Source organism: Mchenga conophoros, linkage group LG15 (assembly GCF_057382185.1).
Source record: "Mchenga conophoros isolate Kocher_MC1m ecotype Shallow Benthic linkage group LG15, M_conophoros_male_GT1.1, whole genome shotgun sequence".
NCBI classification, from domain to species: Eukaryota; Metazoa; Chordata; class Actinopteri; order Cichliformes; family Cichlidae; genus Mchenga; species Mchenga conophoros.
The window spans coordinates 22,239,447-22,266,900 of record NC_140540.1 but is presented as its reverse complement, the minus strand read 5'-3'; the positions used below and the strand labels follow the sequence as shown (position 1 = coordinate 22,266,900).

At 39.5% G+C, this 27,454-nt stretch overlaps 2 protein-coding genes across 6 annotated transcripts in view; both read right to left on the bottom strand.

Annotated features, from left to right (window-relative positions):
• The window catches only part of LOC146558321 (uncharacterized), a 31,367-nt gene extending 8,692 nt beyond the window's left edge, over positions 1 to 22,675 (bottom strand). For 2 of the 4 annotated variants that reach the window (XM_085248109.1, XM_085248110.1), the window contains exons 1-15: positions 22,191 to 22,675; positions 11,870 to 12,082; positions 9,241 to 9,282; positions 7,481 to 7,606; positions 7,366 to 7,392; positions 6,351 to 6,377; positions 3,577 to 5,016; positions 3,295 to 3,423; positions 2,282 to 2,485; positions 2,138 to 2,200; positions 898 to 936; positions 560 to 619; positions 387 to 452; positions 238 to 273; positions 66 to 113 (exon numbers count right to left, since the gene is read on the bottom strand). In XM_085248109.1, the coding sequence (XP_085104235.1) occupies positions 66 to 113; positions 238 to 273; positions 387 to 452; positions 560 to 619; positions 898 to 936; positions 2,138 to 2,200; positions 2,282 to 2,485; positions 3,295 to 3,423; positions 3,577 to 5,016; positions 6,351 to 6,377; positions 7,366 to 7,392; positions 7,481 to 7,606; positions 9,241 to 9,282; positions 11,870 to 12,082; positions 22,191 to 22,209 (2,539 nt within the window). In that variant the 5' untranslated portion in view covers positions 22,210 to 22,675. Of the gene's footprint in view, positions 1 to 65; positions 114 to 237; positions 274 to 386; positions 453 to 559; positions 620 to 897; positions 937 to 2,137; positions 2,201 to 2,281; positions 2,486 to 3,294; positions 3,424 to 3,576; positions 5,017 to 6,350; positions 6,378 to 6,733; positions 6,794 to 7,365; positions 7,393 to 7,480; positions 7,607 to 9,240; positions 9,283 to 11,869; positions 12,083 to 22,190 lie in introns of all 4 variants that reach the window. The other 2 variants (XM_085248107.1, XM_085248108.1) reach the window with 2 other exon arrangements.
• A 736-nt stretch (positions 22,676 to 23,411) lies between these two features.
• Positions 23,412 to 26,749, bottom strand: LOC146558320 (uncharacterized). 2 transcript variants are annotated; one of them, XM_085248176.1, is made up of 7 exons: positions 26,657 to 26,749; positions 26,409 to 26,428; positions 25,455 to 25,646; positions 25,062 to 25,264; positions 24,916 to 24,943; positions 24,005 to 24,118; positions 23,412 to 23,560 (listed from the first exon to the last, which is right to left on the bottom strand). In XM_085248176.1, the coding sequence occupies exons 2-6, from the start codon at positions 26,422 to 26,424 to the stop codon at positions 24,006 to 24,008; spliced, it is 552 nt and encodes a 183-aa protein (XP_085104302.1). In that variant the 5' UTR covers positions 26,425 to 26,428; positions 26,657 to 26,749; the 3' UTR covers positions 23,412 to 23,560; position 24,005. The 2 variants fall into 2 exon arrangements, with proteins under 2 accessions (XP_085104302.1, XP_085104301.1); XM_085248175.1 differs by having other exon boundaries at positions 23,412 to 24,118.
• Between the last annotated feature and the right edge of the window lie 705 nt (positions 26,750 to 27,454).

Here is a 27,454-nt window from a genome sequence, read left to right as displayed (position 1 = left end):
TCTTATTTTTATATTTTGGTATAAATGTTCTTTTAAATCAGGAGAAAAATATGAATGTTTTATACCTTCTTGTCCAGAGTCTGTGACCTGTTCTTGCTTTTTGGTCTTTGTCTCTGTGAATAAACAAGGTCACATTAAAAAAAACAGCAGTTTTATAAATACACTAACATAATTTGCTCTGCTTTTGTAATACAGTGATCATGAATGTGATATATTTGTGGGGAAGTAATTGCTTACTTGTTTTGGAAGCCTTGGGTTTATCTACTTTCTTGGCTTTTTAGAATTGAACAAGGTACAAATATTTAAATTCATAACGTATATGTGAAAAAGTAATTCTCTCCTGATTAACATTGAGACCAGTTTATGTGTGTATTAAATCTTAGTACCTTTCAGAAAAGGAGGAAATCTTCGGATCTTTGTGATTTTCGGAGGCAGGCTGATTCTAGGAAGAGCTGATTACGACATGACTGTGTTTATTACAATATCACAATAAAGGCAAACAATAATAAGAGCATCATTTTAAAGATTAAATTCATATAAACATAAGAATCAGTGCTACCTGTCTTTTTGGGCTTTTCAGCTGTCTTTAGAGTCTTTACAGTCCTCACAGTTTCCCGATCTGAAAATGAACATAAGGGATAAAAAAAAGAAAATTGATAAATTATCTCTGAATCAAAAAGCTTAATTAAAGTTGCAACTTCATATCCAAGTGATGCAAATTATTATAATTTTACAGGGTGAGATAATATTGTTCCCTGAATTATTCCCCTGTAGAGCTTATGGGAGGTTACTGTGAAACATAATAATGACTTAAACTTTGTCTCTTGGGAGTTTTGCAGGTAACGTCAGTGAGTATATCTTAAATAGGAACTTTTTATTTGTTTTTTTTACCATTACCTTTTCTCCTTCTCACAGCAGAAACTCTCTTGGGAGCATCTGAAAATATAAACAAAGCTAAAGCTACAAACTGGAGGAGGAACACAGAGGCTTGTGAAGAGTTACGTACTTATGACACTGCATGCAGCACACAACATGATGCATATCTGCAGAATACAGGTTTATGTTCCAGCATAATCAACATTTATAAACTACAGTTTAAAAATGTTGATTAAAGTGGAAGAATCAAACAAAAATGAGTATAATGTCTACCCTTTATTAAAATGCTTTTTTTGTATTGTTTATATGACACAATGCAATAAGATGTGATATTATCATCACACCCTCCTTCTAAATAATGTATTATTTATACAGTAGAGTTGTTTTTATGCACCTGACTGTGAGGTAAGAAAAACAAAGAGACTCCAGCTCAAATCTCATATGGGATCACTTTTAAGTTTTACATTGAGTTGCATTTTTATTTTCTGTGTCACACAAGGCTTTAAAAACAAACAAACAATCCACTTGGTTGATACACAGAGACTTAAATACATGATCTAAATGTTAAACATGTTTGGGTTCCAAGTTACACCCAGTTTCTTATGAGCACCATCACATATTCTACATTCTCTCTGTTGCACCATCTTTACATTAAAATTTAACTACAGCTTGCACAAAGAACATATTTAGTTTTTATCTTGTGGAGAACAGTGATGGTGCATTATGATGCAATATGATCTATAAATCCTCAACAGAAAAAAAACAAGCGTTTCACGTGTGTTGAATATGAACATTGAAATGATATATGGGATTTTTTCTGCTTTTAAGACTAAAAAATACTAAAAAAAAAAAATAGTTTTGATTCTGTATGCATCTGAAACAGTTAGAAAGTTAGAAAACTCAATTTGTTTTTTTGTCAAATTACTGAATGAATTAAAACTTGCACAAATGATCAATACAATTGCTGCTGTAGGAAAATAAAAGAAGTCTAGATACAATGTAATCGCATAAGATAAAACATGTGCTAAATGTTTTCTCACAAGGGTTTTTTTTTAATCTATTGCCATATACTGTTATTAGATAATACAGTTTCCACCTCATTAAAATAACTTATTTTATATGAAATACACTTCATCATTTATTTCATTTGAAAACCTTAGGTACTTTAAAAAAACAGTACTTTAAATTCAACCACACAGTCTTTCACTGACACTGTGTTATAAGAAAAATGTACAGCAGACATTATGAAACCATCACAGACCTTTTGCCTTAGCAGTCTTAGTGGGAGACTCTTTGGTCTTTGCAGAGTGCATACAGGGACACACTGGAATCACAAAGCATAAAATTAATGTTACCCTGACAAACAAATATGACAAAGCATTTATAATTCTCCTCAGGTTCTGACCTGTGGGCTCTGTCTTTGGCGCTGTCTCCTCTGGTCCAGGAACAGGTTTGATCACATCCACCGATGCCTTCTCATCCTCATCTTCGTCTTCATCATACTCCTCTTTCTTGTCTTCTTGTTCATCTACAGATTTCTCAGGTTTAGAAATTGGCTCTTCATCTTTGCCCTCATCCTTCTCCTCTGGAGCTGCAGGCCGGGTGGTGCCTGTAAAAGCAGAAAGTGGCTCTATCATAGAATCATGTCACACAACAAGGAAAAAACGAAAGGATTTGAGGTTTTCTACTCTGTTAAGGGCAACAAAGCAATTAAAGAAATTTGAGCAGGATAGACTCTTGACTTTCAAGAACAATATGTGTGATGAAATAAAATAAGCTACAGTCAATTTAAACTTACCACCTTCTACAGAGATTCCAATGACATTTCAGTGTTTTTTATAAGCTGTAAATTGGCCTCTCAATCTGTCCACTCTTGCATATTTTTTAAGGTGGACAAGCACTGATAGTGTTGCCTGCTTAGGGCAGAAATAAATGTATAATGGTAAAACATTTAAATAAAATAGATGCTTTTTACTGCCTACAAAAGGTATACTATTAACAATATTTGTAGAGGTAATTGCAAAAGAATTTGAAAAATTAATGAACAAAACTTCTTATAAATTTACTGGCCATGTAACCTTAATTTGACACACATAGCTTTGATGCTTTTGAATCCAATTTATCTGTTTCTCTAAGTTTGACTGACCTGTAGGTGGCAGTGCGAAGTCACAGATTTCACAGTCACACCTGACATACTGCCCACTCTTTAATAAATATGTTGTTGTTGCTTATTATTTGTCTTATTTGCATCTCCTTTAATAAGATGCTACCTTTTTAAATTATTATTATTAGTGTTGCCTTCTATTCCTACTATCAGGAATACATATATTCCGGTTTCATTGCACATTAACAGGTTTTAGAAACAATATTGAACACATTTATGAATCCTTTGCACCACAACAGCTGTTTGATACAAACCTGTTTCTTTTGTTTCTGCGTCTTCAGTCTTTCCTTCATCTTCAGCCTCTTCGAGCTCATCCCCTTCTTCATGGTCTTCATCAGTCTTTGCTGCCTCCTCCTGGACAGTTAATGTTCCTGCAGCAGCAGCTATAAAAACACAGAACACAATATACTATGACAACTGTGTATTTAAAGCATGAAATATGAAAAATCACCTTTCCTGTGCTGCTTCTAGCTCATTTTTGTCCATCCTTCTTGTGTTTATAAGAACTAAATGTAAAAAATAAAGTTGTACAATACCTGCCATCAAGATTTCACTAACACCATCATCTTCTTCATCTTCATCCTCATCTTCTTCATCCTCCTCATCTAAAGAGCTTGTATCAACATCCTTATCATCAGTTGTGTCATAAGAGTCACTCAGAATTGTTTCTCCAGTGGAGTCCTCATCCGTTTCAAAGGAAATGTCATCCTCATCATCTTCATCACCTAAGACGCCGCTGTCTGTGCTCGTAAAGGGAGGAATGCCAGCTTCCTCCTCCTCTTCCTCTTTGTCATCATCAGGGATGCCCTCTTCAGTGACATCAGGTTTGTCTTGAGCATCTTTGTGTTTAAGGTCTTCAAGGATGTCTTTGTCAAAGTCCAGGTCAAGGTCATCATCTTTAAGGTCTTCTTCATCATCTTCATCATCTTCATCATCTGCAAAGTGTTCGGAGGATGCAACAGAGATGTCCTCGTCTGATTGGTCCAGCTCCTCATCATCTTCCTCCTCGACTGTGTCTTCTACAGTTTTTATGTCTTCTTCCAAGTCTTCATCTTCAGCAGGAAGTGGAGAAAGATCTTCTTCATCTTCATCTTCTTCCTCTGCCAGTTTGTGATCAATATCTTCCTCATCCTCACTACCAGCTACAATAGGAGGAAGATCCAGGTCATCGCTAGTGTCTTCTGCAATGACATCATCACTATCAGTAACACCCTCAGCTAGTCTATCATCTTCATCATCTTCTTCATCATCCTCCAGCTCGTCCTCTCCCTCTTCCTCTTCACTGGAAAGAAGTTGATCGTCACTGGTTTCATCTTCATCCTGTTCTTCTTTGTCTTTTTCATCATCTTCTTCGGGTAAAGTTACCTCTTCGTCACTGTCTGTCACCCCAACAGGAACATCGGACTCAGAATCAGGAGATACAGCCGACTCTTCATCCTCAGAAGTGGAAATGGGTTCAGGAGAAACTTCATCATCCTCCTCCTCTTCCTCATCCTCCAGTTCTTCGCCTTCCTCCTCTTCCTCATCCTCCAGTTCTTCGCCTTCCTGCTCTTCATCTCCTTTGGCCTCTTCCTCCTCCCCCTCCTCTTCTTCCTCATCCTCCAGTTCTTCGCCTTCCTCCTCTTCCTCATCCTCCAGTTCTTCGCCTTCCTGCTCTTCATCTCCTTTGGCCTCTTCCTCCTCCCCCTCCTCCTCCTCCTCCAATTCCTCCTCCTCCTCATCTACTTCTTCTTCCTCCTCATATTCCTCCTCTTCATCATATTCATCTCCATACTCCTCATCATACTCCTCCTCTTCCTCATATTCATCTCCATACTCCTCCTCCTCTTCCTCATATTCCCCTTCTTCCTCCTCCTCTTCGTCCTCCCCAGCCTCCTCTCCTTCATCTCCTTCTTCTCCCTCTGCCTCTCCCTCCCCCTTTTCATCCTCCAGAACTTCAGTCATTGGTGGTTGCTTTTGTGCTTGCATTCCTATGACTATAAAAAATTAAATGGGTTAATCAAATTAAGAGAGCAGTAAAAAGTAAAAATCCCGCAATTTCTCTTTGAATAATATTGTATTAACACAAAAATGGTAAAATTCAAGTGTCACACTTATCAGTGTGACCCATTGGGATGCTAGATTTTCACTACACATTACTATGGATTCATGATAACTATGACGTTGCTATACTGACAAAAAGTGATGATGGTTAAAATTAGTCTATTAAAATAGCAATAATAAAAGTAGAAATAATTAAAATGAGTCAATAATAATAATAATAATTTTGTAAAAGTCAGTGATATATTAATTTTGTACACAAACTATCTTAAAGCTTAAGGAACTATTGTTATTTTTTTGTATATTTTCATTAGTTTTTATTTTTTCATTTCTTTTTGTTAGAGTTTGCTTGTTTCAGTGTTATTATTTGAAATTGTTTAGGTTTAGCTGAGTTTTTATTCGTTTATTTACAATCTGCTTGTTTATGATCATTACAAAATGGTAGTTCTTGGTCAGGTGCAAAATTGAAATTCAGAATAGCTATTACAACACTTTCTCTCTATTTCTTTCACAGTACATTTGACTTGTGGGGGTTTTTTTCGAAGGCATTTTAAAAAATTCAGTATATTTAACTATATTTTCACACTTAGTTTTAGTTTTCAGTCTGGATTTAGTTAAGCATAAACGTCAGTGACTCAATCAGGCCAGCCTGTAAGTCAAGGCACAGGGTAGGGTAAATTAGTGCACCCATGAGCGCACCTCAACGAAGTGGCTACATTGTGTTAGCTCAAATGCTCAAAGGCCAAAAAAAGCTGGAAGAGCAGCACTAAAGGCAGGCTACAAATCAGTAAGCCCCCAGCTGTGTACCCATCTCCACTGCCTCACTTAACAAGGTAACACCGGCCAAACTGCTGTTACATGAATGAATCAGACTAATTTAGCCAGTTTGTTGTGGTTAGTAACTTAATCCACGTGTGAGAGAATTTATTTCAGCAACAGAAAAGTGAATTCCTAACAGGCAGTGACCTTACTCAGTCATAGAGTTTAAGTAAGCTAAGGCTGCAGTTGTTGCTGAAAGAGAAGAATAAGTCTGTAAGAAAACGTCCGTAACCGTAAATGTAGTGCAGATAGATGGTTCACTGCCTCATATGCATGGTTTGGCACAGTTCTTTTTTTTTTTAAAAAAGGTAAAGGCATGGAGTAAAATTACACTGAAAACGGGGATTAAGGAGAACCCAATATCGGTGATGGGCGTGATAAGTATTCCATTAATCTAAATGAAGTATTTAGCAGTAAAATTGGCAACAAAGTAAAAATGAGAGTTACAGACCTTTAGTTCGTGATGGTAGAAATTCTCCTGCAGCACAGAAAAAAAAATGATATATGTAATTAAAGAATTAAAAAACCAAATGTTTCACTCTTAGTACAATTAGTATACCAATTCACGGACACATTTAGTGGAAATTAAGAAGCTCAGTTGTGGCAATTAGCATCAGTTGGTTGCAAGTTAGATGCAAACAATCCTACAATCAGAAGAGCTGCTTGAATCAGTGCAACTAAAAAAAGGAGAGAAGTAAGATTCTGCTTTTAGTTGACTATTATGATTTTCTTTTGTTTCCATCATTAGTCTGTTATTAGGTGTGAGAACTGAACTTATCATTATTTCATTAAGTTTCATAAGAACATTCTCAGAAATGTATTAATATTGAATACCTTCTGTTTTCTTACTTTTCACCTCCACTTCATCATCCACATCATCCAACCAACTTGAATCTTTGAGATGGTTCATAGATATAGTCAACTTGGATATAACACCATTTCAGCAAACATGATTCTGTCCCTGCTGGCATCTTTATTCAGGCATGTCTACGAATACCTTCCAACAAACTTTCTTTAAACTTAAATATTTCAGTAAACTATGTCTGTAAAATATGAAGCTTATGCAATGACGTCTGTTGTATCTTCTATTAATACAACAAATCAAAACTTCTAGAAAAAAAAAAAATATTTTTTTCAGAGACACATTAAAAAAAACTTGCAGTACGTGTGTTGTTCATTGTAAAGAAACACATTAGTCAAAGCAGTAGCATGCCCCCAGAAACTGCCATTTCAGAGTTTTGATTTTTCATACGTAATGACAGCTGAAATTACTTTTCCTGGAGGGGGTTTATGTTGGTAGAAGTCCACTTAAACCCCCCAGAGAATATATAATGCAGAGAACAACACATGTAAAGCAGCACAGTGAAAAAGAAGTGCAAAAAGCAGCAAGCAAGGCTTTTCAGTTCAAATTCTACAGCTGGATGATTTAAATGGGATATGCACTCAAAAGCAGAATTAGTACAAACCTTTTTTTCTGACTGCATATAGAGTTCCTGGAAAAGAAGAGAGAAAAGTGAAAACTAGCATATCATCAGATAAATTGCAGTCACAGAATTTGAATATGTTCATAAAGTCATGAACCTTCATCGTCGTCTGGAGCAATTAAGTTGGCAGCAAATTTCACTATTCCTGTGATTATGTTTGATGATTCATCCACGGCATCGTTTACCGCCTTCATGGGGTCTGAGCTGATCTTGCTGAGGCCTCCTGATGGAGCATGAACATGAATACAGGCACACAAACAAAAAGATGTTTTAGTTACTCGTGAAGTTTGACTGGAGTTGTTCACCTGCTTGCTTTTGTACCAAGCCCAACAATTAAGAGTTCCTCAACTCTTATTGTCACATTTCCTCAATACAGACAAAGCTATCAAATCAAATCAAATCACTTTTTATTGTCACATCACATGTGCAGGCACACTGGCACAGCACATGCGAGTGAAATTCTTGTGTGCGAGCCCCACAAGCAACAGAGATGTGCAAACACAACAACACAAACGAGCAAAATACAAGAATGGCCAACCTGAAACTAATAAATATATGTACAATATATAATAGTGTATGCATTTCTGGATGTGTATACTAAATATTTTCCTACGTGTGTGTGTGTGTGTGTGTGTGTGTGTGTGTGTGTGTGTGTGTGTGTATACACATTTTTACAAATTAAATAGTAAAAAAATAAAATAAAATAATAATAATAATAATAAAATATATAAAATATACAGAGTTGAACATCATGCTTTCTCATTCCTCTAGAGTGAGGAAATGAGAAAGCATGATGTTCAAACTGGGATGGGGCAACAGGAGCTTAACTTGAAAGGCAGAAATCTGCATTTCAGGAGTTTTTCAATCTTCAATTACAAAGAACAGTAACCGACATTCCAGTTGAACCATCACAAAGGGCTGCAAATATAGAGCATATTGCTGTGCAAAGAGCATTTAAAAATCATATTGACTGTCTTTCATCAAGTTGGTGTTCATAGTTTTAAAAGTCAGGCTAACAGGTTATTTTTCTTTTGTTCATATTTAAATATTTTTGTTTATCTTTGTTTGAACATCTGTATGTGAATCTGACATTGAATCTGCACATTAGAACTTGTGCAATAAATTCCTTCAAACTAAATTCAATTAAACTCAAAAGACTTGAATTTTCTGACTTGTTTGCAAGCCAATTTGATGAAAGAGGGACCTGCATTCCAAGTGGAAATACCACCAAAACATTGTTCATTTTGGAATTACCTAGATGAGCCTTATCAGATTTTGTTTAACTTGAAATAAAACAGAATTTATACCAAGTAAAGCTAAAATACGCACTGGGAAAAAGGAAAAACAGAAATGCAGTGGAACACAGTTTGGTTTAAAATCTGAAGATTTCAGGAGAGCTTGAGTTTCTTACTCTGTAGACAGAGAACACTGATACTTGCAGTAAATAAATCAAGCATACCTGAATTTCAAATATTCAAAATAATTTTTGGAAACAGAAAATGTGTTACTTTTACAAATATTCTAATTTTTTTGAATAATAACAAAACAAATACCACCTAAGAAACCGAGCAGGAATTAGTCCACTTCACTTATAGAACCTCTTCTGACTACAAACTACTCTTAACATGACTGAACACCTAGAAAACAGACAGAATCAAGCATGAATGCAGTAATAGACAAAAAGCAGTCTTTAGCCTAATTTATCATCCCTCTACAGGTCCAACAAGGCTGTAAAGGACTTTCTAACATTGACAGCCAACATTACCAGTCAATGTTAGGGAGTTAGTAGCTGTTTTTATTAGTGCCCTTAGAAGAAGTGTCTGTTCTGACGATTTGGTAGCAGATATGGTGCCTTGCCTCTACGCCCTGAATCCTTAAAAACCCTCCTGGGTGGGTGACCTGGTTGGATGAAAAACACAGTGGCAATAAGTAAAGAATTTAAGTATAGTGATGAAGCAAAGGAAAACAAAGAAAGTGAAAGGAAAGGAAGGGTCGTGTAAGGTGAAGTATTTGTGTTGACATTAAGGTTATTTTAAACTAAACTAAAACAAAAAACTGAAAACGGAACAAATTAACTAAAATTAAAGTAAAGGCATTGGAGTAGAAATAAAAATTAATTTAAAAAAACTAGACATAATTTTTTTTTTCACTGTAAAATTGTCAGTGCCACAATTTTAAGTTGAATTGAGGGTTAAAAACATAATTGATTAACAATACTGTGAATTGGGGAAATTGGTTGGGTACTACTGCTGCTACTATCCCAGATTCTTTTGCGTATGAGCGTTGGGTTAGAACACAGCTTAAATTAATAGATTTACAAGCATTGCTTTTTAATATAGTGATGACAAAATGACCCAATGCTTGTTATTTGGTGGTGTTACTGTTACATATGAACATATGAAGAAATTAAACTAGCAAGCTTTATACCAGTTGTTCATAATTGCAGACATCTAACAGTGTGTGGTAAGTAAATGCATTCAAATAAAATCAGAGTTTAAAAAAAATACTTCAAACAACAGAAGTATCGGAAAACTGTGAAACGACTTTATCAGCATAATCTTTTGTCCTTCCCATGGAAGCTCATTCACTCATAGCGGTATGAAGGTTCATGAGATTTTACAAATGATAAACACTGAAGGCACGTCCAACCAGATTAACAACATATTCACACACCTTGAGGTACATGTTGTTGCTATTATTAAACTAGCCTTATCTTTGGTTTAAGATGCCAAAGATCGTTTGTGTAAATATGAAATGAGCTTCATCTCACGATAAACCTTATGGCCTGTTGAACAAAAAAGTTGAACAATAAACAATAAATGCAAATATAGATTGCAATAAAAACTTTGACCTAGTGCAGATAAGGCACCCAGTGTCACGATCCTGGGTCTTAGGACCCAGTGTTTTGAGTTTTAGTTCATTTTGATGTTTATAGTATGTTTAGCTCATTAGGCCTCCTATGTTGATTTGCTTATTAGTTCCCCCTTGTGTTTCAACCCATGTTAAGTCTCCCCTGCCCTTCATGTCTCTCTGTGCCCCCTCTGTTCTGTTTATGGTGTGTCTTTGCATGTTTGAGTTTCTTGTTTTCTGTCACCCTGCATTGTGCATTATGTTCTCATGGTTGGTCTTTTGTTACTCCCTCTAGTCTAGTCTCTTGTGTTCAAAGCTGAGTATTTCCCTCTGTGTATTTTGGTTCTTAGACCTCTGCCTTATGGTTTGTCTCTGTTTCTTAGTTGCTGTCTCCACTGTGTCTAGTTCGCGTCTCTGTGTGATACTTCCTGTTTTACTTTGAAGGTCCATGCCTCATGTGAGTGTTTCTAGTTTTGCGTCTCTGTCTCGTCCAGTCCTGATTTCTCCCAGCTGTGCCCTCCTTCTGTGTCTCATTCCCTCGTTATCCCTCTGTGTATTTAAGCCCTGTGTTTCTCTTTGTCAGTGTCGTAGTCTCCATCATAGCTGTGTGATTTTTCCCTGTGGCTCCTTGTGCTTTAGTTTTCCCAGTTTAGTTTATTTTGTATTGTTTTTCGTGTCCCACTCCACGCCAGCAATAAAGCTGTGTTTTTTGAGTTTACCTTTTGTCTCTGTGAGTTTGCGTTTGGGTCCTACTTTTGCCTGCACACAGCCGTACTGTGACACCCAGGTACTGTTGGGTTCCCTTTTTTTTTTTTTTTTTTTTTTTTTTTTTTTTTAAATGAGGCAAGACGAATAAACTCAAAGTATAAGTTTTCAAAATTTACAGAGCAGTTGAAGGTTGAGGTTAAAACCACGTGCCAACCAGACAAAGGGCATCACACCAAAACAGTAAACACTTTTATTATGAGACACATGAACAGAACATTAACACGATCGGTTAAAAAGTTAGGGAGTAGCTGTAGTTTAGACTTGGCTTTTCCCTTATTTGGGACTTGGTCTGGCTCTTGGCTCATCTTACATCTCCTGGATTGGAGAGCTCCCTGTAATGAGAAGAACTACAACGCTGCCCTACCTGCACAAACAGACACCAGAATTTATGACCTCCAGTACTTTTCTAGACCAAGCTTGTGTTGTGTGGGTGTGCCATCATCTTTCAACACTCAACTCTATATTGGCAGCAAAACATAATGTATAATAACAGATGAAACATAAATGTATGAAAAAAATGAGGTAATTGTGGAATACAAAATAATGAGGTATATTTGCATTAAAGTTAAAAAGTAAATTCTTCACAGTATACTGGTTCTCAGGGTCATGCTTAATTATTTGTTATTAGTTATTTGGCACAGCATACTATAGGTGAACCTATGTAATGAGACATAATTTCTCTAATTTGCTCATATACTGCTTAGAAATTTCCCTCTTTATCACTCCAAAGTGAATACAGTTATTGCAGCTGCTTTGGTCAAACCAGTCCCATTTGGTTGTTCATTGATTGACTTCCTGCATTAGCAAGTTTACCCTCAAAATATCATTTTCAACTCCACAGGAAACTGAAAGGCTGCTGATACTGTACCTGAAATGGTCTTGTAGTCCATTAGATCAAACATAATGACGAACACACAAGACCAAGTAATGATAAGAGCCAGAACCAAGATCCAGGCCAGCGGGGAGCTGAAAGTAGAGTAAAAGTCATCTGTAAAAGATTTCTTCAACACCCGCAGAGGTGGTGCCCCAGCGTCTCCGTTCTTGTGATCGAGGACCATGGTTGTAGTGGTCGATGTTCGTGCTAATGAACAAAATATCAGAAACTTTGGTTAGTAAAATATGCACAGCACCTTTTTAATTTTTTTTATCCCTAATATTCTAAGAAAATTTGTAAAATCAGAAGCTATGAAAACAAAACCCATTGCTTTATTTAAATACCCATCCATCCATCCATCCATCTTCATCCGCTTTGTCCGGGGCCGGGTCGCGGGGGCAGCAGCCTAAGCAAAGAGGCCCAGACCTCCCTCTCCCCAGCCACCTCCTCCAGCTTATCCGGGGGAATACCAAGGCGTTCCCAGGCCAGCCGAGAGATATAATCTCTCCAGCGTGTCCTGGGTCTGCCCCGGGGCCTCCTCCCGGTGGGACATGCCTGGAACACCTCACCCAGGAGGCGCCCAGGGGGCATCCTTGTCAGATGCCCGAACCACCTCAGCTGGCTCCTTTCGATGTGGAGCAGCAGCTGCTCTACTCTGAGCCCCTCCTGGATGGCCGAACTTCTCACCCTATCTCTAAGGGAGAGGCCAGCCACCCTTCGGAGGAAGCTCATTTCTGCCGCTTGTATCCGCGATCTCGTTCTTTCGGTCACTACCCACAGCTCGTGGCCATAGGTGAGGGTAGGGACGTAGATCGACCGGTAAATTGAGAGCTTCGCTTTTACACTCAGCTCCCTCTTCACCACGACGGACCGGTGCAGCGTCCGCATTACTGCAGCTGCAGCCCCAATCCGTCTGTCGATCTCCGGCTCCCTTCTCCCATCACTCGCGAACAAGACCCCGAGATACTTGAACTCCTCCACTTGTGGCAGGAACTCATCCCCGACCCGGAGTGGGCACTCCACCCTTTTCCGGCTGAGAACCATGGCCTCAGATTTGGAGGTGCTGATCCTCATTCCCGCTGCTTCACACTCGGCTGCGAACCGTTCCAGTGCGAGCTGGAGGCCTTCACCCGATGAAGCCAACAGAACCACATCATCTGCAAAAATCAGAGATGAGATTCTGAGGTCACCAAAGCGAAAGCCCTCCGCCACTTGGCTGCGCCTAGAAATCCTGTCCATAAAAATTATGAACAGAACCGGAGACAAAGGGCAGCCCTGGCGAAGCCCATCACCCACCGGGAACGAGTCCGACTTATTGCCGGCAATGCGAACCAAGCTCTTGCAACGGTTGTATAGGGATCGAATGGCCCGTAGCAATGGGCCAGACACCCCATATTCCCGCAACACCTCCCACAGGACACCCCGAGGGACACGGTCGAATGCCTTCTCCAAGTCCACAAAACACATGTAGACTGGTTGGGCAAACTCCCATGCACCCTCAAGTATCCTGGAGAGGATAAAGAGCTGGTCCAGTGTTCCGCGACCAGGACGAAAACCGCATTGTTCCTCCTGTATCCGAGGTTCGACTAACGGACGAACTCTCCTTTCCAGCACCCTGGCATAGACTTTCCCAGGGAGGCTGAGGAGTGTGATCCCCCTGTAGTTGGAACACACCCTCCGGTCCCCTTTCTTAAAGATGGGGACCACCACCCCGGTCTGCCAGTCCACAGGTACTGCCCCTGATCTCCACGCAACATTGCAGAGGCGTGTCAACCAGGACAGCCCTACAATGTCCAGAGCCTTCAGGAACTCGGGGCGGACCTCATCAACACCAGGGGCTCTGCCACCAAGGAGTTGTTTAACTGCCTCAGTGACCTCGCCCCCGGAAATTGGCGGGTCATTCCCCTCATCCCCAGACTCTGCTTCCTCCTCGGAAGACGTGTCAGTGGGATTAAGGAGGTCCTCGAAGTATTCCTTCCACCGCCTGACAATTTTCTCAGTCGACGTCAGCAGCGCTCCGCCAGCACTATACACAGTGCAGGTAGAGCACCGCTTTCCCCTCCTGAGACGTCTGACGGTTTGCCAGAATCTCTTCGAGGCAGTCCGAAAGTCTTTTTCCATGGCCTCTCCGAACTCCTCCCACACCCGAGTTTTTGCTTCAGCCACTGCCCGAGCCGCATTCCGCTTGGCCTGTCGATACCTGTCGGCTGCCTCCGGAGTCCCACAGGCTAACCAAGCCCGATAGGACTCCTTCTTCAGCCTGGTGGCTCCCTTCACCTCTGGTGTCCACCATTTGGTTCGGGGATTACCACCACGGCAGGCACCCACCACCTTGCGGCCGCAGCTCAATGCAGCAGCTTCGGCAATGGAGACTCTGAACATGGTCCATTCGGACTCAATGTCCCCAGTCTCCCTCGGAATGCTGTCGAAGCTCTGCCGGAGGTGTGCGTTGAAGATCTCGCGGACTGGGGCCTCTGCTAGACGTTCCCAGCACACCCTCACTACGCGTTTAGGTGCACCAGGTCTGTCCAGCGTCCTCCCCCGCCACCTGATCCAACTCACCACCAGGTGGTGATCAGTTGACAGCTCAGCCCCTCTCTTTACCCGAGTGTCCAGAACATATGGTCGCAGGTCTGCTGATACGATTACAAAATCGATCATCGACCTACGGCCTAGAGCGTCCTGGTGCCACGTGCACTTATGGACACTCTTATGTTCGAACAGGGTGTTCGTTATGGCCAAACTGTGGTTAGCACAGAAGTCCAATAACAGAGCACCGCTCGGGTTCAGATCAGGGAGGCCGTTCCTCCCAATCACGCCCCTCCAGGTCTCGCTGTCGTTACCCACGTGAGCATTGAAGTCTCCCAGCAGGACAACAGAGTCTCCAGGTGGAGCACCCTCCAGCACCCCCCCCAGGGACTCTAAGAAGGCTGGGTACTCTGAACTGCCACTCGGCGCATAAGCGCAGATGACAGTCAGGACCCGTTCCCCGACCCTAAGGCGCAGGGAACAAACCCTCTCGTCCACCGGGAAAAACCCCAACGTACCGGCAGCAAGCCGAGGGGATATTAGGATACCCACCCCAGCCCGCCGCCTCTCACCAAGGGCAACTCCAGACTGAGACAGAGTCCAGCCCCTCTCCAGGAGACTGGTTCCAGAGCCCAAGCCATGTGTAGAGGTGAGCCCGACTATATCTAGCCGGTACCTCTCAACCTCACGCACTAACTCAGGCTCCTTCCCCACCAGAGAGGTGACATTCCATGTCCCTATTGCCAGTCTTGGCAGCCGGGGGTCAGTCCGCCAGGGACTCCGCTCCTGGCCGCCACCCGGCACACATTTAATACACATTACAAAAACTCTTCACTAGGAGCTACTGTTGGTGCAGTTACAGCCTGGTTTGCCACTTATAGCAGAGGTGAGAAATAAAAAAAGTACAAATACTTTGTTACTGTACTTCAGGTTTAAACTATTTGAGGGAAATTTATTTTTCTTAGCATGTACATCTTCAAAGATCAAAGCAATGTAAGCCTATATAAAGGAAACAATGATGCACAAAACAGTCTGACTGGCTGAAATGGCATTTTTGGTGCAGATGTCTTAAAGTTTTGGTCGTGAAACTTCAGCACAAAGAGAGTAATGGCTGGGAGCCTGGTTTCTCCAGCTTCCTCCCACAGTCCCAAGCTTTTTGTTTGCAAGTATAACAAGCAATTCTAATTTGGCCAAAGGTCTGAATGTGAGATTGAATGGTTGCCTCTGTGTGTTGGCCAGCATAGAGCAAAGTGTTCATGGTTTACCTTGGCTGTCCCCTAGGAAGGTTTGATTTGCTCCGGTCCTGTACGATTCAGATATGAGTGGGACAAAAGTCATCCTGGATGTTGATACTGATGTGGAGTGGGTAATGTGTTAGAAATAAAAGAATGCCATCTTGTTTGATCTAAATTGTCAAACTACAGAATGCTGACTTTAAAAAACATCCTGAAAAACCAAAATTTTAAAAAATGATATAAATGGCCTGTATTTGTATAGCGCTTTTACTAGTCCCGCCTAGGGACCCCAAAGCGCTTTACACACCCAGTCATCCACCCATTCACCCATTCACACACTGGTGGAGGCAAGCTACAGTCGTAGCCACAGCTGCCCTGGGGTAGACTGACAGAAGCGAGGCTGCCATATCGCGCCATCGGCCCAACACCAGTAGGTGAAGTGTCTTGCCTAAGGACACAAGGACCGAGACTGTCCGAGCCAGGGCTCGAACCCGGCAACCTTCCGATTACAAGGCGAACTCCCAACTCTTGAGCCACGGTCGCCCTAGCTGCTAGTGAAGAGTTTTTGATATGGCAGGCTAGTCCATTTAGACGAAATTTCGGTGAAGCAACACAAATCAGTACTGAGTAGACTTATGCCTAACACATGCTTCTATATGTTTCTGACAATGTCAGAGCATGCACCTAATGAGATGATGTATGTTGTCCTGGGGGATCTCTCAGATCTGAACCAGGGTATTACTGAGCTCCTAGACAGGCTGAAGTGCAACATGGTGGCATCAGATGGACTAAAACATAATGTCCCACAGGTGTTCTCTTGGATTTAGGTCAGGCAAGCATGGGGGCCAGTGCCTATGCTAGGCACTTTCTGCAGTCTTGCCACATTAGGCCGGGCGTTACTGTGCATCAGGAGAACCCATTGCATGAGCATTGAATCTAACATTGGTGATACCTAATGGCAATCAGGGTGCTGTTGCCTGTGAAGGTCTGTTTGTCCCTTGATATCCCGACGATAACTCACTAGAGGACATTGGGCCTTCAGGCCACCCTCATAAAGTCTGTTTCACACCAGTGATCTGCTGGGTGTCATTTTGTAGCTCTGGCAGTGCTCATCCTATTTCTCTTTGTACAAAAGAGCAGATACCAGTCCTGCTGCTGGGTTAAGGACCTTCTACGACCCTGTTTAGCTCTCCTAGAGTAACTGTCTGTCTCTTGGAATCTCCTCCATGTACTTGAGACAGAGCTGGAAGACAAACCAAACTTTCTGGCAATGGCATGTATTGACATGTCATCCTGGAGGAGCTATGCAACCTCTGTAGGGTCTAGGTATCAGCTCATGTGACCAGTGGTGACACTGACCTTAGCAAAACTAGTAAAAAATTATTCCTGTTTTGGGGTTGTGTCATTGTTGCCACTTATGCACACCTGTAGGCATTTTTATTGACACCTAATCAGCTTAAACTGACCAACTGACCACCTCAATATGCCAAGAAATTGGACTGACTTGGTTCTATACTCTGAGAGTGTTCATTTAAATGTTTTGAGCACTGTATAAAATAAACTAACTAGCCTTAGTTTTTCATTATTCAGCCACAGTTAGTGTTAATGTTTAAATTCAGATTGGTCTTTCATCCTATGACAGCTGAGATAGGCTCCAGCTCCCATGTCATCCTCAAGTGGAAAGTGGAAAGAAAGTGGATGAATGATTGATGGATACTTTTAGTTTATCCTGTAAGTGAGCAGTTACCATCCATGCCCATATGGTTTATTTAGACTCACTAACCAAGTATTGTTAGTGTAGATTTCTTAATCTGGATTTTTGTGTGTTTTCATTTATGTTTTTTCTAATGTATTGCTTTGCTTGGGCTCTGCTTCATACAACAGTGCAGCATAAAGAGTTTGCTTTGTCTCATAACACCAGTCACCATCCAGTTGTTCATATGTCTGTGGGTGTATTAAGCTTAGACCACCTGTTGACTCTCTTCAGCTCAGTGTTGGCAGCTACTGTGGGATACTCTCTTACTGCTGACTCAAACAGCTTAGCAGGACTCTAAACACACATAGAGCAATTAGGTTAGAGGGAGGTGTGTGTGTGTGTGTGTGTGTTTGATTTTTACTGGTCTTTTCAAAACATGAATAACAAGTTGTGGAGCCTGTTGTGAGATGACTGTAATGACACCATTGAGTTGTTGTAGTTTAAACTGCGAGTAAATGTTCTCTAAAATGTCAATGGACGTATTTTATAGCAGTCATTTCTCTACCCAGGATTTTTCAACTCTCTCTCTGCTCACAAAGTTTTCAGTCAGCACTAAAGAGCAGCCATAAACATTATAATAGAGTTCTATTTTTAACCTATTCCATAATTGGCCATTTATATGGTTTAACCAACATTTTTCTTTATCAAGAAATCGCAAAATAGCTTACACGCACGCACGCACACACACACACACACTCACACAACCCCGTTCAGCTATCTTAGTGAGGACCTTCATTGACATAATGCTTTCCCTAGCCCCTTACCCTAACCCTAAAAATGAATGCCTAACCCTAACCCTTACCCTATACCTAACCATAACCTAATTTTAACCCTGACACTAAAATCACATTTTGAGCCTAAAAATGCCTTTAAATGCCTTCAAATTTGTGAGGACCAGGTTGTGTGTCCTCACAAGTGACTGTTGGTTCTCACAAGATAGCTAGACAGGAACACACACACACACAAGTGCCTGTTCAAAGCCAGGAAAACCCCTGCCACCTGTAATATTAATAACCACTGATACAGAACCTTCAGCAATACTGCCTGTGCTATGAATGTCTACATCTTTGTTTTCAAATAATATTTGTCCTGGGTTTGTCAGTCCATCCACACGCCTAGTTGAAAGTATATGGACAATTAGTGACCACACTACAATCAAACTGGGCACTCAGAAATGGGATAGATATCTTAATAGTGCTAGATATATTTGATCACAAATTATGTAGTTTAGAGGTTGATGTAGTGTCTTGTAGCAATATTCCAAAGTTCACAGACTAATAATACAAATTACTCTGTTACAGAACTTTAACCTGCTTTATACTTTTCTCTGTAGCAATGGAAACAACTAACTGAATATGGCCTACATTAGGCCTTGATAATTTCAGAAATCTTTACAAAGTTAGAATTTTTGGTGTAAATCTGCAGTTGTAGCTGCCCAAAGTCTTCAACTGATACACAGGCTTCTGACTGGCTATACTGTAGGTGTATTGACAATAGTAATTCTTTGAGAGCCTTCCTTCTTTTTTCCAGGCTTTTATGGATAGATTTGACCATGCACTGCAGTTCACTGATGATGTGTAGTTCAGCACTGTGGTCCAAATCCAACTTATAAACAATTAATCATGAATTTGACAAGAGATCCCTGTGTACTTGTACTTCTATTTTGTCTATCTTTTATTTTCTATCTATCTTTTTAAACAGTTTCATGTATTCATTTTACCAGTCTGTGAGCTCCTATTTTAACAAAACCCTCAATGCAGACATTGTAACACGTGCAAGACAATAAAGACCATTTTTGGAATTTAGTACTGGAAATAAAAACATTAATAGCATGTGAATATGTCCTTCCCCTTTGGACTTGATATTTTCCTTGACCACTGTTTTCAAAACTCAACTCTAAATGGTGTGACCATCCATCCATGTATGATTCCTCCTTTTATGGCTGACCTGCCTCCATGCTGTGGATGACATTTCTGCCATTGCTCTCACAGGGTATCCATGACAGCTGAGCTCAGAGCAGTCATTAGGAGCTAGTGGAGCCAGAATGCAGGGAAGTGTTGTCATAACATTTCAGTAATGAGTGCACAGAACTGAACTAAACACAGCAGAGACCTTTTAACATCCGGATGGTTGAGCCTGATAAGTGTTATAAATCAGGTTAGAAATTTGATTCCAACATAACCTACAACAACATTCAGGTGTCAAATTCTCAATATTACAACAGAGAAAGCAAACAGGTTGTTTGCTTGGTTTACAGACTCTATTATTTGTAATATTTATGTGGAAAATAACAGTATACTAGTATACAAGTATACTAAACAACTGGAATTCTTTCCACCCAGTGGTTTCTAATTTTACTGAAAGTGACAGAGAGACTACTTCTCCGCTTTGCCTCACAGCCATGACATTAATTCCCCAACTATGAAGCATCTCCACAGCAAGTTCTTCGTAAACTCTTCTGACTGAAATTGAAAGAAGCATTGTTGCACCTGAGTATGTTATATTTCAATACAAATCTTTTCTTTTTTCATTTCTAAATGCTTAGCTGTTCCAGTCTTTCACACATACAGGTCTTCTTAGTCTTGTAAGAAGCACCATTCCAAAGGATTCCAAAGGGGAATGTAACTAAGCCTTTTTCCATAATTTATTTTCTTCTGAAAAAGAAAAAGAATTATAAGATAACTGGCTGTCTTGACAGAAGCATTTAAATTAGGAAATAATCTTATTATTCCTAATATCATTGGTAATAATTACACCCTAATAGCTTAGATATTAGGAATAATCTAGGCATTAAAGAGGCAAGGTACACCCTTGACAGCGTGACACTCTTTCACTTGGATAACACATCGACACAGACCCATTCATGCTCACATGGCCAGTTAAGAATCACCTATTAACTTAAAGTGGGTTCCCTCTGTGTACTCTGTCTTTGGACGGTGAGAGAAAGCCAGAGTACACAGAGGGAACCCGCAGGGGCAACATGTAAATTCTTATAATTAGGAATGAGAACATTAAAAAAAAAGTGTGGACACTAAGAAACTGAATTTTAAAGCATGAATGTTCGTTCATGATTATTGGAAGTATTAGTTTGACAAATAAATACTAAAGTTTCCTGAAGCTTTTAGCATATGTAAAAGGCTTTCATTGGCACTTGTCATGTTCATCTACATCCACTAATTAACATCATAAAATGTGACTGACTATTTGAGAAAAGCATAAGTGGACCATAAAATTATAGTTTTGTTTTTTCCAACATAATTCTTAACGTGAAGATAATCAGCTCTTTATACTGTCATTTCAGCTGTCATTTCAATAACAATAATCATCTCATTAGCATAAGTATGTGTGTGTACACCCACACAGCAGCTTTTAGCTGATTAGCTGCTTTTCTTTGTGGTTTAAGGCTGAGAGCAAAAAAAAAAAAGGCTGAGAGCAAACATACATATGTATGTTTGTCCTACTGTAGTCTGTCAAAATCTCCTCTTTGAAAAAGGCCTTTCATAGAGCTGCAAAGGTTAGCCCTGCCAAAAATTGCATATTATTTGTCTAACATTTGACGTTTTTTGTCTTCCTATCTGTGGGTGGTCTTTTGTAATTGCTGAACAATCAGAGGAATCATCTACCATACAATGACATTTTTTTTGTTTTTGTTTTTTTCCCACAACATCACGATCCCAGAGCACTCAGCAACATCGGATGCTATATTTGTAAATGTGCTTCCTTACATAGGGTATGTCAGAAAATCATATTTTTTTATTTTACACATCCACATGTCAACTCAAAGATAACATCCTATCAAGACTGGGAGTCCACTTACTCATACAAATCACTTTCTTGCATACAGACAAATGTCTGTAGCAGTGATTGGCTTACTGTGCCCACAGTTTTCACTGGGACAGTGTGTTATTTTTTCCCCAAGAATTTCACAATGTGAGTTCAGTCAACATAGAATACTGAATGGACTTCAAAGTATGGATTTGGATAGTCATTTCATTTACTGTTGTCCTGATTTACTATTAAGTTGAAACATTTAACATCAATTTATCTTTGATGACTCAAATGACTTTATTTACTTAAAATCTTCAGTGGGGAAATGAACTGCTGCTAATAGCTGCTATTTAGCTGCTAATGATGGACTAGAGCTAAATAATATGGTTTTACTTCATTTTCAATTCTGTGTCTGTGTTGAATTGAGTAGCTGTGGTACCATCTTTTGTCAACTAAAACAATGAAGCATTTTAAATTGCCCAAACAAACTGCACCAGATTAGAGCCCATGACTGTCTTCTTTTCTATCACAGTGTTGCTGAGGCTCATTGGTACTGTAGTATTTAGACCCAGCTGTCATGCTACAGTGACAAGGAATGGTTTTGAAGTAATTAAAACTGGTGGGCATCTTATGAACTTGACGGTGCACAAATGCCAAATGTCTGTTCAAAGATCCTCTTGTCTCATTTTCTTTATGCCAGGCAAAAACATGTAAAATGGTGTCACAACATCAGCTGATATGCAACAGCAGGAACAGTGTTGATGCTGACTGATCCTATACTGCACAGTCGGTGTCATGGGGATCTGAAGCTGCATTACAAATAGCAGATACATGATAGCAGAATATTTTTAGATACTTCTAATCATGAAATTCTCCTACACACCACTTAGCACAACATCAGAAGGTCTGTGTGCAAAACAGACGTACAGTGCTCCGCAGAATTTCATATAAAATGATAAGAGGCATATTTTAGGCAAGAAGTTGTTGAAATGGTCAAAGTCAAAGAGTAACCAAGGTGATACTTTACCTTCAGCTGCTTCGGTCATGGTTTCAAAATAAATATTCTGTTACAAAACTTAAATCCTTTATGGAGATTTTGTTGCCATGAAAACAAATACTTGTGGTAAATCCTTGGATCGTCTGCACAATTTAATCCCAGTGTTTAATTCCAATCCAGCAACGTCATCCAAAAGGTTTGTGATAAATGGGAATATGAAAAAATTAAACCAGAGGCCACCACCAGAAACCCTACACCCCTTTGTCCATTCTCAGGATTTAATCCTGCACTATATTTCCAGGCATCAGAAAGTTTTAATGAGTCTTGGTTTAGAAAGTCTTGAAAGCTGACTTCTGTCCCAGTGGATCAGGCTGGGGAGACAGACAGAGACCAAGTTAACGTGGCCCGTGTCTTTGCCCTTTGCCTGCTTAGGGCTGGGATTGTAGATAGAGCAGCTTGTCCCCCCACCCACACCTCCACTGGCTCAGACAGAATTAGACCGAGCACAGGGACTGACGGATGATGGAAGGGAAAGAGAGAAAAGAGACTAGGAGCGAGAGCTTCAATGTAACTTTATCCCACCAGCCTATGTTGCCGTTGGAGTCACATGGTCACAGTATGGATAGTGCTTTCACATGTGTTAAAACAATATGTAATTGTATCATAAACTCTCAAATCTGCGTATTTGTATTTTCAAAGTATTCAGTTGCAAACTTTCAAAGTCTGAATTCAAATTTTTCCTATTACGTTCATAGTGTGTTTTCAATTTCTAAGCCCAAGGCCCTGAGTTATTCTTAGATCGGCTCACGTCAACTGGTATTCTGCTTTGCCTTTTTAGGCCAGAGGCGTGACCTTAACACCCCATCCCCTTTCCTTCCTTCCAGCCCCCGCCCTCATGATACCAAATCCTGCTCATTCAGACCTCCACTGCTCGGAGCAGAGCTGTCATGAAGTGGAAAGAAAGAAAACAAAGATCAGAAGAGCTGAATTGCTGGCAATATTTTACACCAGGTTACATGCAAGTTGCCAGTTGTCAGAGGACTCGAGTACAAGTCAGCTTAAGATTCCTCAATAAAGTAGTAGAAGTTGGTGATCAAAGTCACACTACTCACTCTCTCCAAGAATTGTATGCCTTTTCCTTGTGTCTACATGAATAATTGTGCTACCTTTGAAAAACCTCGATGGTTTTTATTGTTGGATTGTATAGCTACTCAGAAACTTTTAAAAGCTAGAATTAAATAAAATTAATAGTAATGAGAAGAAAGTTTATTAGTACTTACTAAAAAAAAACAATGAAAATGCATGTTAAAATACACATGGTAATAGTAAGTTAATAGTTAGAACTTTTGTTGTGAACTTTGGTTTACCTTGTTCCAAATAATGTGAATCTGCTCTTGAGACTACAGAAAAATGTGAAAATTATTTTCTTTCAATATTTTCCACAAAGACATCTTCTTAAAACCTAGACACAATATGCAATACACAGAATGTTGACATCATTTTAAAAGGTAATCTGGCTATTAGAAGATTTTAAAATAAGATAAATCCAACCTTAAATGACACTATACAATATATTACATAGTGTCATTATTTATTTAACAAAGTAAGCCAAAATTCAAAACAGAAACAAATCGTTCCTATGGTAAGAAAGTTATTTACAATTGGAAAATATCAAAGACAGTTGGTCTTTCCAAACAATTCTTTAAAAAACAACACCCTTTGCTGATTACATAGCTCATATCTCTTATCCTTCCAAGAAAAAAAATATATTGGTAAATTGATACTGATATTAGATTTTTTTTGTTGGGTTTTTTTGGTTTTGTTGGGGCACATTAATGGCACACCTCAAGGTCCTTTCTTCTTTTGCATTTCCACACTGACTGCCACGATAACCACAATGATCACCACTGCTATAGAAAAACCAATAATGAGCCATATTATGGTAGGTTTCCTCCAATCTAAAAAACAAAAAAGAAAAACGAGGGTAAGAAGTTATCTTTGATCATTTGCAATTCAAAGCGTGTTGTCACATATTAGTGCATATGTTTCCAGCTGGGGGGCTGGAGGCTATGAATGCACACATGGGGAGAGCATCAAACGCCACACAGAAATGCCCCAGTGACCAGTGGATTCAAATCCAGGAGCCTGTTGCTGTGAGGCAACAATGCTAACCACTGGGCCACTGTGTTGCCGTTTAGTAAAGTGGCATCAAAGTAATTTTTTTTTCACAGGAATAAATAATTTTCACAATACAGTGGAACCCCGACTTACGAATACCCCATTTCACGAAAAATTCAAGTTACGAAGGCACTGAACGGCAATATTTTTGCCCGTGTTACGGCAAAATGCCCAAGTAACGAAATCTGCTGGCTCTGATTGGCTGAGCCTACAATGTCCACAATGCCTTCCGAATCATGTGACAACCCCTTGGCTTCCGTACTTGCGCTTCGCTGTTCCACTTGAACGACGTATTGTTGTTCTAGTTAGCATTTAGCCTATAGCCTATTGTTCAGCATCGCCTCACTCAAAAAGGGTGCTTCGACTTACGAAAATTTTCGACTTATGAAAGACCCTCGGGAACAAATTAATTTCGTAAGTCGGGGTTCCACAGTACTAAATTACATGAAAAATTATGTGATTTTTGTTTTCAGATAGCAAAAAGATGCACTTTAGCTCTAAAACAAACTAATCAAACTTTTCTTTTGAAAATACGGACTTATTAGGGAAGCTGAATGAATGTAAGAGTCTCACGTACAATTTTGGAAGCCTTGCAATGATGAGGTCTGGAAGAAAGAAAGAAAAAAAACAAATAAGGAGCAATACCTTTATTGAAAATACCAAACCACTTACATCAGTTATTGCATGTATGCCCATTAATAAATCAGTAAGTGAAATCCTTACCTGGTGATTTGGAGATCTAAGAGTTCTCCGGATGTCATTCCACATGGTATTATTGAGGTCACAGTCAAGCAGTTGGTCCTCATAAAACAGACAATCCACAGTCAAATGCACATTTGAGTTGTTCACCTGACTCCGGCTTTTAGCTACAACATGTTGTGGATTGTAGGTGTGATGCATCACCACCAGAATTGCACGTTTACCCACTATAAACAAAGACACAACATGATCAGATGATTCAGAAAAGAGATTAAATAAATGGGCTGGGTTACTAGATCTTGAATTCATGCTGTAGGACATAAACACCACATGTGGTTCTTGGCCTGTATCCTACATGTGTCCCTGTATATAAATCACTTAAATTATTTATAAAAAGTCACTTTTATTTTTCCTTACATGGTATTTTGTTGAGGGCCTCAGCAATGTCTGTCCCAACTCGTGAAACCACAGGACAGAAAATCACACAGTAGTCACTTTCTTGTGTAGATGTTTCCTCAGTTTGGCCAATGTCTTTAAGCTTCTGAACAATTGAACGATGAGCGCCATTTGTTCTTCCGGCCAAAATGACACGGAAAACTTTCCACGACCCTAAAGATAGATTTAACAATATATAACAGTTTTCTGAAACTGAAGACAAAACACCAAAGCTTTTCTTTTTTGTCACCATACTTAATTAATATGCAACTGATTTCATATATACAGCAGATGCAGCTTGATCATGACACTGAGTGAATCAGTGTTATTTTCATTTGAGGCTAAACTAATAGATAGAAATTACGGACGCCTTGTGAGCCATTCAAAATTATCAAGTAGCTTTCTGTGTAGAAATGACTACAGCCAATGGAAGCCAAGGAAATAATCACAACTTACTATCTCTGAAGAGAAAAGACTGAACATTTGACCTAGATGTTTCATTTCTAACCTGTTGGGTAAGTGCACAAGAATCTGAACTATCAATAGGAAAGTTAGCATTACAACAGAAAGCAAAACAAAGTTTAAAAGTCTGGGTTTTCTTTCTTGTCTCACCCTATGTATTAAATAAATATCTGACCTATTGCAACATTTTCTTCATCACTAATGGAAGTTTTATTTGATTATAATTAGTCTTTTACTCTATAAGCTGATTGTAAACCAGCTATCCCCGGCAAATTTTGTATTGATCTTATACTAGTCTTGCTTTAACAAGTAAGAAAGAAGTCAGTGATACTTATCTGACAAGATATATTTTAGGATGACTGATATGGGTGACTTGAAATTATTACTCATTCAATAAGTAAATGCAGCTTATTCACCTTAATATTGACATATTTAATGGAAATATTAAAAAATAAAGCAAAATTATTCTCTCACCATTTCCCTGGTCCATGTCTCTGAGGAAGGATAAAGAATTAGAAAGCAAACTTTAGTTGAAATTAACTAAATCAAATATAGTCAAATAACAGGAGTTGCAGATCCATTAACTGAATGCATTATACATTTTCTTTACTAAAAGCTGTGCTTTTACTGGCTTAGAAGACAAACTTTAAAAATAGATTACGGGTGTAACTTGTATTACTCTGATGCAAGACATTTACATTTTGCAGACTAAAGTTACTTACATAGAGATTACAATTTCTTGACTTGTTTTGAAACAGAAATTCCTTCCCAATGGAAAAAAAAGAACTCTAGTGTCTCCCCATGCAATGAAGTGCTGCCGGTTGTTCTTTGAGAATTAACTTGTTCACCAGTCGAAAACAAAACTGGACAGGCAGGTAAAAGAATGTTAACGTCAGTGTGACTCAATGGACTAAAAGGATATGCAGCTACAGGTGGTGATGAGACGGCCTCAATGTGGCCAATCCCTTTAAGCTGTTGAAGAACTGAACAATGAACCCCAAAATGAAGTAGAACAGTCTCACAGACCAAACACGTTCAGTTTAACTTATCCCATGTGACACTACTCAGCTAATCAGGTCATTTCTACACATGATGGCGAGAAGCTGACAGAAGAAGTTAGAGAGAGAACAGACTGGTTAAAGCTTTATTTCATTTGCCTTCCTATGTAGGCCTATGCTACATTAGTTTAATGGTCACAATGGTGGAATTTCAAGGGCCAAATATTTTCTGAGGTGGTGCTCATTGTGAAACATTTCAGAACCACTTGTGTGAAACGATTTCCCTAACTCTTCCCAAGCCATTGTTAATATAAATGGATTAAATAAATAAAATAAAATCTTGTCAAAAAAGTAATGAGTAATATCTGGTATTTGAAAGATCATCTCTGTGTAAATGAATATGAACATTATGCTATAAATGTTGGAGGACTTTTGGATTGTTTGTTAAAAGTTTACTACAGCCTGTGAAAACTGTGAACCAGTGATTGTGCTATAGATAACATTTGGCAGCTGGAGGGGCCC